This window comes from Candida albicans, chromosome R, assembly GCF_000182965.3.
Source record: "Candida albicans SC5314 chromosome R, complete sequence".
Lineage (NCBI taxonomy): Eukaryota > Fungi > Ascomycota > Pichiomycetes > Serinales > Debaryomycetaceae > Candida > Candida albicans.
Window position 1 is genome coordinate 1,398,453 of NC_032096.1, and position 19,264 is coordinate 1,417,716.

At 27.3% G+C, this 19,264-nt stretch overlaps 4 protein-coding genes and 1 non-coding gene across 5 annotated transcripts; 1 reads left to right on the top strand and 4 right to left on the bottom strand. All coding sequences in view use genetic code 12, as the record gives it.

The window, feature by feature from the left end:
- Positions 1 to 1,623: 1,623 nt before the first annotated feature.
- CAALFM_CR06560CA (uncharacterized protein) lies at positions 1,624 to 2,400 on the bottom strand (the record flags this gene model as incomplete). Its single annotated transcript, XM_704943.2, has 1 exon — positions 1,624 to 2,400. The coding sequence occupies one exon, from the start codon at positions 2,398 to 2,400 to the stop codon at positions 1,624 to 1,626; it is 777 nt and encodes a 258-aa protein (XP_710035.2).
- Positions 2,401 to 3,014: 614 nt separating this feature from the next.
- Positions 3,015 to 5,132, bottom strand: CAALFM_CR06570CA (uncharacterized protein; the record flags this gene model as incomplete). Its single annotated transcript, XM_704942.2, has 1 exon — positions 3,015 to 5,132. One exon carries the CDS (start codon positions 5,130 to 5,132, stop codon positions 3,015 to 3,017), a length of 2,118 nt encoding a protein of 705 aa, XP_710034.2.
- Positions 5,133 to 7,700: 2,568 nt separating this feature from the next.
- CAALFM_CR06580WA (uncharacterized protein) lies at positions 7,701 to 8,399 on the top strand (the record flags this gene model as incomplete). The annotated part of the gene is made up of 1 exon (XM_706674.2): positions 7,701 to 8,399. One exon carries the CDS (start codon positions 7,701 to 7,703, stop codon positions 8,397 to 8,399), a length of 699 nt encoding a protein of 232 aa, XP_711766.2.
- A 2,183-nt stretch (positions 8,400 to 10,582) lies between these two features.
- RGS2 (GTPase-activating protein) lies at positions 10,583 to 11,881 on the bottom strand (the record flags this gene model as incomplete). Its single annotated transcript, XM_706676.2, has 1 exon — positions 10,583 to 11,881. The coding sequence occupies one exon, from the start codon at positions 11,879 to 11,881 to the stop codon at positions 10,583 to 10,585; it is 1,299 nt and encodes a 432-aa protein (XP_711768.2).
- A 6,172-nt stretch (positions 11,882 to 18,053) lies between these two features.
- On the bottom strand, positions 18,054 to 18,134 carry CAALFM_CR06600CA. Its single transcript, XR_002086435.1, has one exon. It is a non-coding gene; the product is annotated as an uncharacterized ncRNA (small nucleolar RNA).
- Positions 18,135 to 19,264: the final 1,130 nt, after the last annotated feature.

The following is a 19,264-nucleotide window of genomic DNA, read 5'->3' on the forward strand; positions in this document are numbered from 1 at the left end:
ACTGTTTTTGGGGAAGTTGCAAAAAAAAAAAGAGGATTAAACGTGTTATAAGACCCTGCGTAAACAGACCAATGAGGAAAAGAAAGAAAGAAATACTAATAATATTGGAAATGATCAGCGATATTAACAAACAGCAATCTATCTTCTCCCCCACACAAAAAAGAAGGTTTATACTAACTGAAATTCATATTATAGAGAGGTCCAAATTGAAGGAATGATAACAAGAGAAAGATAGGAGAAGATGTGAAAGAACATTCATATGCTTGCTCTCCTTTTTAATTCTTATCTTCATATGAAGTTTTAGTTAATATCATCATGACTATTCTCCACATTCTTACCCACCTAAGCAATGTAATGTTGATGATATAATTCAATAATATTATATTTCATAATACATTTTTCAATTTTCCTCCCCCCCCCTCAGTTCATTCCAATTCTAAACAAGGACAAATGATGACAAATACTTAACAGTTGAATTGTCAATCTACAATCTACATTTACATTTACATTTACACTTTTTTTTTTCCTTTATGTGTATGATATCATAAATTATATCATTGACAGATTGTACAAAAGGAACTAGTTGTTAAAAAATAAAGTCTAGATTTAAAGACGGCTTTCCAATGTTTGGAAAGAGTCCTATTAAAACTCTTCTTGGTGTATTGTTTATGTAGTATATTAGAAAATAGAAAATTTCGAGACCCTGTTACATCATCTTTTTGTATTACTTTAATTAAAACATTGCCGTTAACTCAAACAATAACAATAACAATAATAATAATAATAATAATAATAATAGTAGTAGTATAGAGCAACAATATAACCAATGGAGATGAAGGTTGACTTGGTAACTAATTTAATCGTGTTAGGTTTAAATCTGTACATGTACAATTAGATCTTAACAATAAGACCAAATATGCACACATAAAACCTCCACACAAAACATTCTAACTTATACAAAACATGTAAATTTAAATTTGTATTAAGTGAAATCACAATGTTTAATGAGAAAAAGGAGTATTTGATAATAATAATAATTGTGATGCTACAACCAACCTAATAGTTTACACAATTTAAGTTCATTATCCATTTTCATTTTCATTTGCGTAATAAGTTGATTCATGTAGATTGATCGACAGTTTGTATATATAATAAGATGATTCCTTTCACCTTTCAAATTTATTAGCAAAAATTAAAAATTCATTTCTCTAATCAAATATTAACACTTATTTTTCATCATGTCAATTACAAAAMTGCTTCCAAGACTGTTTACCCAACAAAACTAATTAAATGGGCATTACTAGCTAAATTGTTTTCAAGTAGTTTCAAAAGAGTGAAACATAAAGGGAAATCAACTCATAAAAAAACTATCAAATCATCATCATCATCATCATCTTCGAAGTCTTCTTCTTCTTCTAAAAAACATCGATTACTGAAACCTCATATGATTAATAAAACCATTACATCAATTATATTTGCATTAATTTTACTTCTTTATATGGTTTTTGTATCATTAGAATTTACTTCAATTATAAAAATATAAAAAAAAAAAACAACCAACGAACCAACCAACGAACCAACCAACCAACCAACCAAACAGAGAAACGGACAAATTGGAATACCCTAATCATCACGATTATTATTTAAGATTCTTAAAATGAATAAAAACAAATTAATGATATCAAGATACAATGAAATACAACCAATAATTTCATCATCTAAATGTAAAGTTTTCATAATATGTTGAGTATCAATAATAATATAAATGGAAAATATCAAAGCACCCAAAAAACTATAAACATTTTCCATCATTGAATTTTGTTGATGAGGGATAAACATCATAACAAACCCCCAACCAATTAAACCCCAAAGCATCATTCCTACGGTACCTTGCCAACTTATAAAATCATATTTTGTTTGGAATGCAAATATAGTCAAACCAATAAATATAATTAAAGTTAATAATATTGCTTCAATTAATATACCACTTTCAATAAATGCACAAGCAACTCCTAAAGTATAACTTTCACAAATAGTGAATCCACCCAATAAAATTAAATTGATTGGATATGAACGAGCTTTGAAAAATGCACCAATCATAAATCCAATTGATCCAATAAATGATAAAATCAATAACCAAGTGTTTGTCATCGCCCAAATTTTAAACAGATCCGATGATCGAATAATAAATCCCATAATAACACTACCCATTAATTGTATAGTTAATAACAGATATACTTTTCTAATAAATAATTGTCGTAAAGGTAATTCACATGATGCTACCGAAACAGAATATTTGAAATCATCAGGTATATTATCACCAAATTGACGTGGTGGTGATCCTGACTCGCCTTCAGAATATGGTGGTGCTGATTGTGGCAATTCAGTATATGAAGACATCAGTAAAATATAAGTTTATTATAGGTTTAAGTGTTAGTGTTAGTGTTAGTCTAAGTGTTGTAAATATATGATTTATTTGATTAAGGTTATTATTATTATTATAAGTATCGATGTAATGAAAACAAGGGAAAGATTGATGGAATTTGGAAAGAAGGTTGAAGAAAGTAAAAGACGGAGGAAAGAAAAAACGAAGGAAGGAAGGAAGGGAGGCGGAGGTTAAAAATATTAATTTCACGATTCCTGCATATAACTATCAAGGAAAGGATCAATCATTCAATATCATGAAACAACAACTACATTGTATTAGGTAATACAAAAGGTAGATGATAAAATTGTTATACAATTAGGTTTTATTATTGAACTAGAGCTATCATTGAATATCTTAGTCATTTCCTTTCCCCCCCTTCCCCTCCCCYTCCCCTCCGCCCAAGTTTTGTCTACGCTGAGCTAGAATTATACGAAAACTTATTATTAGAAACAAATCTATCTAATCAAAAGAATAGTTATTATCAACATCTATATTATAATATACTTTATAATTATCCTCCTCAAGAATCAAAAAAAAAAAAAAAAAAACCCAAATTTCTTCTTCTTCTATTTCTTCTTCTTCTTCTTTAATTATTTATAGGTTCCATTATATAAGTTTGTGAAATATACTTATATAAATCTTGGGGAATTAAAGAATTTTCAATTATTAAACATCGGAATTTTGGATTTTTCATTAATTGATAATTCATTAAATCACGTATAGTATTCTTTGATAATCTATTACCTAATAAATTCACTGTTTTAATATTATTACCAAATTTCAATTCATCAATAATAATAATTTGTTCATTTTGATGATGATAAAGATTTTTCCAAGTTTGTAAAAATCCTTTATTTAATGAATCACCAAGAAGATTTCCAGAAAGATCAATATGTTGTAAATTAGGTAAAAATTGTTCAAAACCGCCACCATTACCGTCACCACCACCACCACCACCACTAATGAGATATTTGAGATTATTATAGGATAATTTTAATTCAATTAAACTAGATGGGAAACAATTGCCAATTACTATAGAATTTGTATTTATGTTGGTTATGTTAGTGGTTGTGATTGCGGTTGTTGTTGTAGTTAAATTTGATGATAAGTTCAATGTCTCTAAATTTGTAGTTGATTGTAAGAAACTATCAGTTGTAGTAAGTTCATTCAAGTTGAATATATTATATGATAAATCTAAATGTTTCAAATTTGATAAAACCAACGTTGAAGGTTCCATAAATCGTTGTTGATTTAATTGATTATGAGACAAATATAATGAAATCAATGATGACGGTAATGATTTAACATGCATTAATTGATTATAACAAAGATGTAAAGTTTTCAAATTTTTAGGAAAAATCTTATCGATTGTTATCTCTTGGTTTTGATTTTGGTTTTGGTTTTGGTTTGATGGATTATCAATTATACCAATACAATTATTATTAAGATTCAATTCTTCAACATTATCCGGTAATTTTAAAATTGATTGATCAATATTATTTAATCCACAATTAGTAATTTGAACATATTTTAAATTATAAAGATTATTATTATTATTAGTACTATTATCAATTAAATATTGTTGATAATGACAATGATCGAAAATTAATCGAGTTAAACTAATAGGTAATTTATAATCAAAAGTTTTATGACATGATTTAAATTGATTATATATGTTTAATGTCTTTAAGTTAATTAAATTATCAAAATTATGGAAATTGACAACATTGACTCCATCAACAGTTAATGATGTCAAATTGGAATGAAATGGGAACAAGTATTTAAAATGAAAACAATATCTATCAATATTACCATGTTGATGTTGATGTACATCGTCATCGTCATCGTCATGTTCATGTTCATCTTCTTGTTCATCTTCTTGTTCATGTTCATCTTCTTGTTCATCATCTTCATTATTATTGTCATTTTGGGTATGGTTATAAAGAATTAATTTTTGTAAACTTGAAGGTAGTTCCACCACTTTTTTCACAATAAATGAATCAGTAATTTGGTTACTACTACTATTATCAATTTTTGATAAAATTGAATTTATCATACACTGAGGAATTTTCAAATTTTTTAACCCAATACCATTATGAATCAATAAATAATAATAATTATTATTATAAGCATCGATATTATCAAATTTAACCATATCTAGATTGATTTGTGGTGATTCCCAAATAAATGAATCTAATTTATTAAAATTTAAATCTTTTTCTTCAAAAAATTCATGAAAATATATTTTATTAGGTAAACAATTTTTAAAATATAAATATTTCAAATCATTTGGTAATATAAATTCAATATCAAAAGTTATATCATAAAATTTTAAATATTTCAAATTAATGAATCTTTGAAAATCAATTATCATCTTATCATCATCATTAGCATTAGCATTAGCATCAGCAGCAGCATTTTGCACTTGCGCTTGCACTTGCACTTCTTCATTATTATTAATAGTGTTAAAATATTCAGGAAATCTAATAGATAAATGAGTTAATCCAACAGATAAATATTGATTTATATTCAAATAAATAAATTCTTCATTTCTTTGTTGATAATAATTAAAAGTAATTGCCAATTTTTTAATCAGGTTTGGTAATGGTAATGTCATTAAATTATTATTATTATATTCATTCCTCGTAATTAATTCATTAATATTACCACCAATTGAATTAATAACTGATAATATCATATACATTTCATTTAATCCAATAAATGATGATGCTGATGATGTATGATTATTATTATTATTATTAATAATAATTAAATCGGTACTTTTATTGAAAAAATATCTTTTGGAAGATTCATTTAATGCAAGGAAAACTAATGGATTAATTTCTAATTTATTGATTTGAATATTTTGTAAATGATAATCAATTGGATAATTAGTATTATGTAAATGTCTTGGTATTATCCCATCTAATAATCTTGCCGAAACATTAATTTGTTTATTTTGTAATAATCTTGTAATAATTGTCGACGTTTTTGTTTTCATTGATAATATTATTAAATCACCAATATTTTCAAAATTTAATATATGAGGTGATATTAATCCTTGTGAATTATTACATTTATCAATAAATTCAAAACAATCTTGGAAAAATGGGATTTGATCATCTTCATGTCCATCAAACTTATCATATTCATCATCTATATTATTCCCACAATTCATATCAAAATATTCATTATCATTACCCTTATTTATATTACTGACTTTATTATTAATGACATTAATCAGTGAATATAAGACTACCAATTTTAACTGAATAATATAAATGTTTCAATACATATTGTTGAATCAAACATTCTAAAGAAGAAGAAGAAGATGATTCTAATATTTCTTCCAATTGTCGTAATTTACCAAGATTAACATAACTGAATATTAAATCAATGATTTCTGATGGCAATTTTAATAATAATGATTTCAAATCAATATTTTCAACACCATTGGTTGTTAATATTACCGTCATTTCTTGTCAAAAATTAATAAATTTAAATTATAATTCTCTCTTAATAGTATTTGAACAAAAGTAAGAAAAGAAACAGGGAAAAAGTATAGTATATATATATATATACATATATATTCCATCTAAATCATGTAAAACAACATCACCTTATATTTTTGTTTTTCAAACGTATTTCATGTAGCAACTTGTGATGATTGATTGATTGATTGATTGTTTCTTTGTTTGTTTGTAGTTTGATGGTTATGATTTCTTTTTTTCTTTTTTTTTTTGTTTCTTTTGTTTGTTTGTTTCCGTTTTAAGGCGAGAACCGGTTTTTTTAACGAAGCTTACTTGTTCCCAACACCCATATTGGGGGGATTATCACCTTACCTCTACTATTATGATATATATATATATATATATATATATATTCACATTTTCTATAGACAATCATAGTGAAATATTATTTCATAAAAGGGGTATATATAGATTTCCTATGATTATGAGAGAAGGAAGGAAGAAAACGATTTGTTATACCAAGTCTCCTTTTGAGTAATTCAATCAACAGATCCCTTTTTTTTTTTTTTTGTTTGCTTGCTTGCTTGCTTGTTTGCTTGTTTGCCGTTAGGGTTTACCGTTAGGGTTGTTATTCTTTTGTTCATTCAATGCTTCTTTGTAGTGGCTCCCATTCAAAGGGAAAGTGGTCTCAAATCGATAAATGATGAGACGTATGATCTTTCTTAGTTTTTAAATAGGGCTGTATAACGGAGGATGCATTTAAATTCAAAGAAAAGTTGTCAATCTTGATTTGACGATCCCCACATATACGGGAAATAAAACTAAACTATAAAAGAATTTTAAGATTGAAAAATTAAATAACTCAACAATAACAACAACAACAACAACAATCTTTATTGTTGACAAGAGGCAAGAGAATATAACCAATACGTCCTCGTTCTTTGTGTGAAATAAATTATATTACATGATCCTTAACAAGTAGTATTGTCAACACACTTCCTCCTCCTCCTCCTCCACCACCTCCTCCTTCACGTATCCAATATAAACTATTGTTATGATGTTTATGTGATGTTTAATAAAAAAGTGTGTCATCGTCGCGTCATCCATAATTGGGGTTTTGTTATTTTGTTTATACAGAAAAAAAAGAAAAAAATAATTATAACTTGGAGGAGTTGACATGTCAATTTATATTAAACGTCGTTGATTGTCATAATACTATTATTATTATTGGTCTTTAGTTGTTTGTTGTTTGTTGTTTTTTTTTTGTTATGAGTAATAACTTTTGTAGTAATGACAACAACCTTTATTACCACCATACTATTTGATAGACAAGGCAAGGCAAGGAGGGGGGAGGGAGTTGAAATCTATTAGTGGCTAAAAAAAAAAAAGAAATTCTTTAACAAGTTTGTTTCAAGAATTTTGCACCCAATATTAAAATGATTAATGATTAATGATTAATTATTATTATTATTATTATTTTTAACACTTTGTTTAAAAAAAAACTTATAATCAAAGGGTAAATAAGATAACTTGATGATCCTTGATTTACTCTATTCCATTCCATTTTTTTTTTTTTTTGAATCAGATCCCCTTAATAATAATAATAATAAACTATTTTCCTCTAAAGAAATATATTCTGAACGTTTATATTTATAGATATATATATATATATATAAATAGAATAAGTTTATCTTATCCCTTCTTCTTCTTCTTCTTCTTCTTCTTTCATTTCTTTGTCCTTGTTTTTCTTTCTTTCTCCCCCTTTGCTCTCTTTTCTAACTTAGCAAAACATATTATTTATAATGGATGTATTACTGTTTTTAAATCCTTTCCCAATCCCCGATCCAATTCCAACACCTTCTTCAAAGAAAAAGAAACATTTAAAACCAAGAGATAATTCACTTACTAGATTTGATGCTAGATGGAAAAAATCACGAACTAAATTCAAAACTAAATTGAAAACTAAATTAATATCTAAATTGAATGCCACAACAAATGGATCAAAGTCAGGGTTAACAGATACGACAAAGAAAGATAAACACAAACATGAAGAGAAAGATGGAGATGAAAAAAAACATAGTGGTAGTCGTGGTGGTCGTGGTGGTGGTGGTGGTAATTCTAAACCTACTATTTCACCAACATTTATAAAATTGACAAATTTTATTAAATATTTAACCATAATTATAATCATCATGATATTATTAATTTATTTATATTCAATATCATTAGAATTAATCGGTGTATTTGAATCAATAACAAGAAATTATTCAGGCCAGGGTGGTGGTAGCAGTAGATATAATGGCTTTTTTGCGTCAAGTAAGAATGATCTTAATAATAATAATAATAATAATTTTTATTCTAAAATTCATGAATTTACTCAATCATATACAGATAGTATTCCTATTATTAGTAGTAATAGTAATAGTAACGGTAATGGTAACGATAATGGTAATGGTAATGATAAGAATAATGATCATAGAGTTATGATTTATCTTAATTAAAGGGAGTTAAATGAGAGACAAACATATCTAATTTCTTGGTGTGTATATTTATTTAGTTTATTATATATTATAACCATGATAATTATTTGTACAATATCCCTTTTCAATCTATCTATCTATCTATCCATCTATAGTTTGTGATTAATATAAAAACCTTCTTATTGAAAAAGAAGACCAAAAAAGATTAATGAACCTACACATTAAAGAAACAACTTTTTCAGATGGTGAAATGGGGAGCAGGGGGCAGGGGTTTACGTAATTGTGATTTAAATCCTACCAATCAAAGGATTCTGAGAAGATATATCACAATAAGGCAGTGATACTTAAAAATTGTTGTCAAGTAGTTCATGATAATAATAATGATCATGATGATCATGATGTAATTGTCATCTTGTAGAAATATTGTCTAAGATATATGTAGATCCACTTGAATTTTTTGATTAGTTAATTCTATTTTTTTTTGTGTGTGTGTGTGTGTGTGTGTTTTATATGTTTGATTGCTTATAATTGAACACACACTTATCATTTTAGGTAGGCTAAATGATCACAAACCAATTAGCCAATTATTGGTTATGAACCCATTTTAGATTACTCTTTTCTTATCTCTATATGTGGAGAGCACATATTATTTTTTACTATAAAATTTGTATTTATGTTCTGTGGTTAAAACCATCAAGGTCTTATTTCTGAAAAGAAAGAGGAAGAGGAAAAGGAAGAAACTCTTAATCTTAATTTTATTCTTAAACTCGATCCGAAGACTTATCCGTTGACATCACCACAAACATTTAATTCATTATACTAGGCTAGGCAGCAGCACTTTTTCCCTCCTTCTTAATAATTATCAAAAAGTACTAACAACTACTACTATTACTACTACTAATACGAATTCTTGAACAATAGCAATTAAAAAATAAAAAAAAAAAGCATTATTCCACCATCATCATCAACTTTAATCAATTCTTATGGAAATCTAGCATTTTTTTTTATATTAAACTAATTTTCAAATTTCATCATCCCTCCCTTCATCCCTCCCTCCCTTCATCCCTCCCTCCTCCCCTTTCCATTACTTTACGTTTATGTATCATATAATTTTGTGTGTATTTAATGTTATATTGATTGATAAATTGATAAATTGATCGGTATTCCATTTTAATTTTACGTTGTCTTCTTTAGTTTTTTTTTTTTTTTTCTTTTTTCTTGGTATGCATATACGTTAGATGAACATTTTATATTATATTATATTATAGATAGATAGATCCCATCAAGTCAAGCCTTGCCAAGGACTATTGATTACGGTTATTGACTATTGACTATTGCTATTGACTATTGCTATGGTTATGGTTATGTAATTATACATATAACCGTTAACCGTTGGATTTTTTTTTTTAAAAAAAAATAAATGAAAGAGGGGGGGGGGGGAACTAGAAACGATTTGGGCCAAGTGCAGGCGGCATAAGCGGGATGAGCGGAGATGTATGGATTGTGTGGGCTGTGTAGGCTGTTGTATACGTATATATGTATGTATGTATGTATTGATAACCGAAGATCGTTAATTCCCATTTAATATGTATATCCTTGAATTGGGGTTGAGTTACATTTTATTAATTATGATTGACCGTTAAATGTCTTATAATTCTTTTTAACCCCCTATTAATTAATGCTTGCTTTTATATTTGGATTTTGTTATTTATTTGTTATTAAATGTAACGTCTTGGTGTAGCATAAAATAGCCAAAAACTATCAAATTAAATCTATATAGAACCAGCATCCCTTACCCCCTTAACCTTAAACTCTTTACAATACTGTATTATTAAGCAAAAATCTATAAATACCTAAAAAAAAAAAAAACATAAAACATAAAAATGTATTATTAATCCCATTCTTTTTAATAATTATTGGTATCATCATCATCATCATCATCATATCATCCTATTAATAATCGTGTTGTTGTTGTTGTTGTTGTTGTTGTTGTTCATAATTTTCTTCTATCACTTGAATTTTCATCTTATAATTAAATCATCATCATCATCATCTCTCTGTCTCATTTACCGTTCTCTCTCTCTATTATATACGTAAATTCCCTATTAATTAATCAGTTAAAACCACTATTTATTTAATTAATTATTTATTTATTTATTTGTTGTTGGTTGTTGATTGTTGGTTGTCAGTTTTTGTTGACTCCATTAATTACTTCCAAATTTGAATTTTTTCATTTTATTATTAAAATATTGAATTGAATTATCCATAAATATCGATCCAATTGAAGATCCTCTACTAGTATTATTACTACTACCACTACTATTACCACTACTACTATTATGTCTTGTTGAAGTAGAATTTGTTCTTGTAGTAGTTCCACTAGTAGTTCCACTACTACTAGAGTTATTTCTATTCATTGACCAAGTAGTGAAATAATTATTATCATTAATTACAAAACAATCTTTTTCTTCATTATGATTATGATTATGATGATGATGTGTGGAGTTGTTATGGTTTTGATTGTCAAAATAAGTAGGCGATGAAGAAGAAGAAGAAGATGATGATGATGAAGATGTGCTTTCTATTGTAGGAATAGTATAATAATCATATCCAATAAAATGTTGTTTTCTATGATGGACGTTTCCTGTTTCTTCTTTTTTTTCTTCTTCTTTTTCTGTGGAAATGGATGTATTGACTTTTGATATTGGACATATATCCTCATCATCATCATCTATATGTTTAATGTGTTGATTATTTTTGTTGTTGCAGATTTTATTGCTATTACGTCGAGGTAAATTCAATGATAATGAATGTTTAAAATGAGTAAAACTTCCAGTACTATTACTACTACTACTACTACTGCCATTATTGTTATTCTTGTTAATTGGTGATGATTGTTCTGATATACTCTTCTGTTGTTTCAGTTGCTTCTCTTCTTGTTCTTGTTCTTGTTGTTGTTGTTTCTTTTTTTTCATCTCTTTATCATATTGTTGTTTCATCAGTTTTGTAAATTCTCGATATAAACTAATCAATAAATTATCATAAATATATTTTTGACAATTTTTTAATACATTCAATTCTGGTAATTGATTTAATTTTAATTGTGATTTTAATCGACAAGGTAAATTGATTTCTAAATCAGCATCAAATGTTAAATATTTCTCATATATAAAATTCCACAAATTAACTAACCCAGAATTACAACTACTATTAGTACTGTTATGGGTGAATAAATATTTATTGATGTCGATTATAAATTGTAAATTTTCGGAACAATGTCTTGACATTAAATATTCATGGAATGATAATAATGATTGATTTGATTTATGAGAATCTAAATTTGTTGTATGTTCTAATAATTCATATAATGTAGGTAAATAAAAATTAGAAGATGTGTGGCTGTTGTTAGGGTTACACATTGAACAAATACTTGTAGATGAACAAATACTTGTAGAATTGGAGGGAGTAGTGGTGGTAGTTGTGGCTACCAGTGTTGAAGACATTGAAAATTGTGTATATAATTGTGAGGGGGTAGTGGTGGGGTGGTGGAAGAAGGATTGAATAAGTGAAAAGATTGATAATCAATAAACAATTGAAGTAAAATAAAATAAAACAAGATCTATATATATGTAATAGTAATAATCAATTGAAAAAAAAAAAGGGGGGAGTTGGGTTTGAAGAAAGAATAGAAAGAATAGAAAGAAAGAAAGAAAGAAAGAAAGTACTAGAACAGTAGACAGTATATATATATAGTTAAAAATAAATTGTGAAATCGGAAATGGGATTTAATGTAAATGAAAAAGAAACCCAGGAAAAAACAAAAAAAAAAAACCCCCCCCCCCCCCGAGAAAAGGGGAAATGTAATTTTCTCCACTACTACTACCAACCACCACAGTTTTCCAGTTGATTTAAAATCGTTTAGTCTACTCTCTCTCTCTCTTTTTTTTTTGGAGTTTTTCTTTTTAACTCAATCTGCATATAAACTTAACTTATCCCATGTTTATCCCATGCATGATGAGTAAAAGTTTATTTTTTATTTTCATTATGGTAAGATTATTTTATTTTCTAGTTTTAACTTTTTCACCCACTCTCTTTTCTACTTTGTGTAATTTCATGTACCACATTGTTATCTTCTTTATTTATTTGCGCGTGTGTAAGTAAGTATGTGCGTGTATGTAACAATTAACCACAACCACTACAACCACAACCACAACGGTTAATCGATTGATTGATTTCATAAATTATTATAATAATAATAAATTTACACAAAAGTTTAAAAAAGAAAAAAAAGATTTAGAGAGTGAGTGAGTGAGTCAGTGAGTGAGTGAGTGGATAAACCTATTATCAATTCTCCACGTTTGTGTAATTATACGGTGATAAAATATATATCTACTATTACTATTACTATTACTACTGTAGTTGCTCATCTCTTGTGTGTCTTACTTGAATATACTTTACTTTACTTGTAACAGTGTAAGTATAGATGTTTTTTTTTTTTAAAAAAAAGGATTATTTAAACAGCAATAGAGTTTTATATATTGTTATTATTATTATTATTGTTATTATTATTATTATTATTATTACTAAATATCTATTTTGAATTGTTAACCTACATACACATATCCTTATTCAATTGACTATCTCCCGATCTCCACCACCCCCTCGGCTAAGCCAAGCTAATTTAGTTCTGTCTGTCGTCAGTTTGAACAGATATTATAAATTATATTATAACAAGGACGGACGGAATTATTCAATTGTTGTTCATAACTCTAACCCTCCATCAACAACAATAGTAGTAGTACTTGCATTTACCAAAAAAAAAAAAAACGTTTTATTATTTATTATTTATTATTAATAAGCTTTTTTTTTTCTGTATTAAGGTTTAAATTTATGGTTTTACCCCTCCTTCAATATTGACACAAGTACACGTACTTCTTGAGTTATTTAGTCTTGTCTTGTCTTGTCTAGTCTAGTCTAATCTATCTTATCTCGAATAGTTTTTGTGTAGTTAGTTAGTTAGTTAGTTAGTTAGTTAGTTAGTTAGTTGATCATCATCATCATCATCCACTATCTCTGTTGTTATCAATACTTGAACTTAAGTTTAATATTTTATCCATTGACTATCTATCAGTTACACACTACTATTATATACATTCATCTTCCCACTCCCCACCCCATACACCCCCCCCTCTCTTTCTAATTTAAAATGAAATCATTGAACTTATTCTTGCATTATTTCTATTTATTATACTCTCACCTCCCTCGTCCCCCCTCCCCCCACCCCCTCTTAACAATATAATTTAATTTACGTATATGCTTGTTGTTGTTGTTTTTGTTGTTATAAAACTGTTATCTTGAGATTTCTTCTTTCATTCTTTCTTTTCTTTTCAATTTGTTTTCACTTTCTTGGTCGTTTGATCAAAATTATTCTTCTTCATCTGGTCACTGATCACTGATCACTGATCACTGGTCACCCCCCTTCWYCCCCCCCCCCCCCCCCCCCCCTCTTATTATTGCTCTTGATGTTGTAATTTCATTACCAATAATAGTAACTAATTAACTTAACTTATTTTTTTAACCTATCATATGTATGTCTTAGTTTTTTAACCGTTTAGTTTTTGGGTTTTTTTAGATTTAATCTAATAAAATTTATTTTTTTTTTTTTACTTACTAGGACTAGAGGAAAGATGGGGGGGGGGGGGGGGGTTATACAGATTTTAGTAATTAACTCTACATTTCCTTTTCCTCTAAATGTATTATTCTATTAATAAAATCTCTAGTTTTGCTTTGCTTTGCTTTGCATTACAATCACTAAACTAATATTATCTTTAAACTTATCGTTTGTTTTATTAAGGGTACGCAGTCAATGATTAGAGTGGTTTTGCTGGTTACGTTAGGTTAAGTTAAGTTAGTTGGTTGGTCGGTTGGTTGGTTGGCTGAGATACATTCGTATAGATCTTTCTATTATACATATAAAATTTTACTTATTCATTTCTAAAATTTTCTTGGGTTAAACTGTTGTTCCGTTGTTATTTTATGTCATTTGTTGTTTATCCTTTTTCGTTTCTATGTCCATATCAAGATCAAGATTTATAAACTTTTTTAAGTTAATTCTTTCTTCCCTCGTGTTTGCTGGTATATGTAACAACAACAACAACAAGAGAGAAGAAAAGTTAAATTAATCAATTTCTTCTCTTTTCTTCTCTTTTCTTCTCTTCTCTTCTCTTCTCCAAAAACAATATATAGATACGAATTTATGGCTGAATATTTTTGTAACTCATGAAATGAAAGATAATTGTTGTTGTTTAGACAAGTATCAATCAATGACCTAAAATTTTATTTTCCCTAAAAATTGCAAACAAGATTTTAAGAAATTTTAAGAAATTCAACTTGCAAAAAAAAAAAAACAAATAATATCGAAAACATCTTCTTCTTTTTGACTAGTGAATAGGCAAATATGATTAATGAAAAAAAAAAAAATAGTCTAAATAACTATCCTACTGATTCTTGGTGACAATTATAGTACACAGTTGGTAGAAAAGATTGAAAAAATAATTTAGATTGTATTCACTGTTTTTTGTAAATTCTCTCTCACGGGAAGACGAACAACAACCCAAACTCCGTCATTTTCTCCATTTTTTTTATTGCCTAAAAATAAAATAATGATGACGCAGAAGCAGAATGAACTTTTATTCCAATTAAACTCTTGATACGTCCTACCTACCTTGCCCACCTACACCAAGAAGTTGACAGAGATTTTACGTAAATAAATATCCTCTTTTTTATTATTATTGCAATTCTATATGGGGATGGGTGTAGGTGTGTGGGGTTTAACAAACAAACAAACAAACAAACAGTTGGTAGCACATTAATTAGATAATAATGATATCAACGGTGATGATGACATATACGGGGATGTTATGACTACTACTACTACTTGTTTATTTTTGAAAATAATAATATACTAATTAGCTAAGTAAGTAAGGTTTGTTTATATTTCTTTTTTTTTTTTGTTGTTGGGTATTATAGAATCAAGTATAATTCAATTGAATCCTTTTCTTTTTCTTTTTAATTTTCAAATTATATGAATTAAATATATAATTACGCTTTTTTTGATAGTAATAATAATAATAATAATAATAAAAAGGGAAGTGGAAATTGGTTTGTTGTTTGTTTGTTTGTTTTTTTGGGGTGGGGATATATATTATATCCCAAAATTTCAGAGAATCGTGATATAAATTAATTCAAATTCAAATCTTAAAAATCAACAATTAAACTTTATATGATTCATATTCAAAAGTTTGTTGTTGTTGTTGTGGTGGTGGTGGTAGTGGTGGTAGTTGTAATTTCCCATTCGAGGAACAACAATATCTGTTTCATGACCTGACCTGCATTTATTTTTTCATAAAAAAAATCGAATGATCCGTCAATCAATCAATCAATCAATCAATCAATCACCAAGAAAATTCACACCTTAACTTTAAAAACACAGTTTTTTTTTTTTTTTTTTTGTTGTTGTTGTTCCTGAATTGAGAATCAATTACGATTTTTGGTCGGCTTTTTGCAAGATTTAAGATTTGAAGTTTTTTTCTTAATTCATATTTAAATATTAAGATGATGTTGATAATGATGTAATGAAAAAATAGTATTTGTTGTGGCATTGGTAGTTCTGGTAAATGCTGTTGTTTCGGAATAAACTTTCAAATTGACCAATTGATTATATTCCTGGCCAAGGGAAAAGTTGCAACTGTTGATCAAGAATGCTTTCTGTTATTTCTTTATAAATATAGATCATCGGGTAGTTATACGTTTCCAAAATGAAATAATACAAAATACTTTATTTCATTTAGAAGTAGTAGTGTTTAGTTTCGAAAACTGACTATATTAGAATCAAGTTTCATTGATATATATCTATTGTTAAAATAAAAAATAAAATCCCAATAGTAAAAACTGAAATTCTTCGTTGTTGGTTGGTTGGTTGGTCAATTATTTAAGTTGTTGTTATTGTTCATCTACGATAATAACAAAATCGATAATGTCATTATCTATCTATCTATCATTAAACTATAAATTCATATTCATCTTTTTTCTAACTATCATCAGGAAAGGATGAAAGAAAGAACCAAAAGTTTTTTAAAAAAGAAAGAGAGAACCCAACAACAAATAGTTTAATTTCATTCATTGTTGTTTGGTTACTATCGTCGTTATCATCTTGATTTGGTTAAGATTTACGTTCCTGGAAAGGAGAGTGTTGTTGTTGTAGTTGTTGTCACTATTGTTGGTTGTGAACAGTAAATGCCAATGTTCTATTTAGTGCTGACATAATCATACCAAGAAGTTTAAAAAAAAATTTTTATTCATTTCATTTCATTTGTACATCCCCCACTCCCCCCCCCCCCCCTCCTCCTCCAAGGCATGTTTGATAAACTATTACAATAAGGATCACCAACCAAATTAGTATGTTTTTTTTTTCTTATCAACCACATCGACTACTAATTGTTCCATTATATATAATAATAAATTTGCTCAATTGTTTATCTTTTAGATAAATGGTAAACAAAAATCGATATATAATTAGCCAACAAACAATAGTAGTAGTAGTAGTAGTAGTAGTAGTACTTACCTCTCATCATTTATTTGACGAATATTTCAAGGCATCGAGGATATGGTTGTCAAGTAGTTACTGATCAATTATTTTGATTTATTTATATTTCATCATTATTGTTGTTGTTGTTTAATCTTGATAGTTAAGTAAAATTATATGAAATTTCATTTCCCAAAATCAAAAACAATAATTGAAAAAAAAAAAAAAAGAAGAGCCTTTCAATTTCCGTCCCCCTTTTTTATTCCTGTCTATTGTTGATGATATTTTGATTTCAATTACATTGTAATTAAACATATATCATCACACTACACTACACTACACTACACTACATTGCTTTTTACATTACAATACGTTATAATATAAATTGTAGTAATCAGACAATAGCCCCAAATAAAAACAAAAACTGGAGATTTTACTTGTTATATGATATGATGAGAGACAGGATATATTGTTGATATTCAAATAATCAAAACTTTTTACTCAATTATGCTAGTGGTATATGCCTTCTTTCCTTTTCTTTTTTTTTTTTTTTTTTTGATTGTTGAAAACTATTGACAATAATGATATTCTAGTGATTAATGTCAATGATCCCAGAATGCAAGTTATTCATAATTTCATAATAATAGAAGACAAGACAAGACATGATATTGTTGTTGTTGTAAATTGATTTCTTGAGTTCTTATTATGTATGGATCTTCTTCTCTTTTGTAAAAAAAAAAAACACCACTTTTTCAATTTATAAGAAACCTTCACGTTGATTTGGTGATTGATCAGAACGGAAATCACAATATATGGCTGATTCTTTTGATAGTTACCACTGTTGACTTTGACTTTGATTCACTTGTTTTATAATTTTGGTGATCTTTAGGTATCTTGAATACAAAAGTCCATTATGGTGAAATGAATAATTATAATTATATATATATTGATTGATTGAAATTGATTATAAACATTAATACATCCCAAATCTTTCTTCATAAAAACTTGGAATTTTCTTCCTATGTTTGATATGCTTTTAACATATCAATGAAATATGTGAATTCCCATAAAACTGATTTGATGACCAAAAATCACTTACCTAGATTTTGGTCATTTGATCTTCTCTCTTTTTATGGGGGGGGGATCATATTTGAAATAGTGTAACAAAGATCATTCCACATCTAATATATGAAATACAGTGAACAATATCATCCAAATTCACGGTTATATATAACACAAATCACAAACAGATTAGAAGTCAAAAGCGCTTTCCACTACCTTAGATTCTTAATTGATAAACTTTAGTAAGTTTTGGAAAGATGTTTTTTTTTTTTTTTTTTGTCGTTGTCGTTGATTTTCTCTTTTTGAAATTGACACACACAATTTGTATCACGTGACTAGAGCTGAAAACTTTCATAAATCTAACCAGTACTAGATTGAATGATAATGTTTATCAGTTTATTTGGATTATATCAAGAATATAAAACATTAGTGATATAAAATGTTACACTTGAAAAACGTTTTAAATTTTACTTTTATTTGGCATTTAATTTTAACTGAATTGTTTAATTACCAAAAATTTGCAGCAAAATATTTCAGACCTAACCCTTTTTTTGATTCGATTATAAAAAAAAATTAAACTGAGCCAATTCTACATAATACAATATAGTACTATCAATACTCTACGTTATTTCAAAAGGTTAAAAAAAAAAGAAGAATAGTTTTCTTCAGGCAAACTATTCTTCAAATCATTCATTATACGATCTTGAACATATACACGTAATAATTATATGTGTCTAACATTTAACAATAAAATTTGACATCCATTATAGACAGTGGAGATTAAAACCCACTGCTATTTCATATATTTATATAACAATGGATCAGTTATTTTCCATCCTAAATGAACAAAAATCAAATTAAATCGTTTGATTTAATTATCTATTGTTTATCGGAATTATAATCTGAGGTAGATCTTGTATAATTCTTCTTTTATAATAAATAAACAATTCAACAACTACTACGAGTTTTAATCGGAAAACAATAAGAATGAAAACAAAAAAAAAAAAAAAAAAAAAAGTGGGGAGATTTCTTTCAATGATAATTGTGATATTTCAATACCGTTATCGTTATTATTGTTGTCATTGTTATTGTTGCCCTAAATAGAAATACATAACAAATGGCTATTGGAGTATTGAAAAGTAAACAGAACTATTAGTGATCTTGTGTGGTTGTAGGTATGAGAATAATTTCTATTGTGTAAACTATTACTCGTTTTGATCGGTATTATAATTTGCTTATG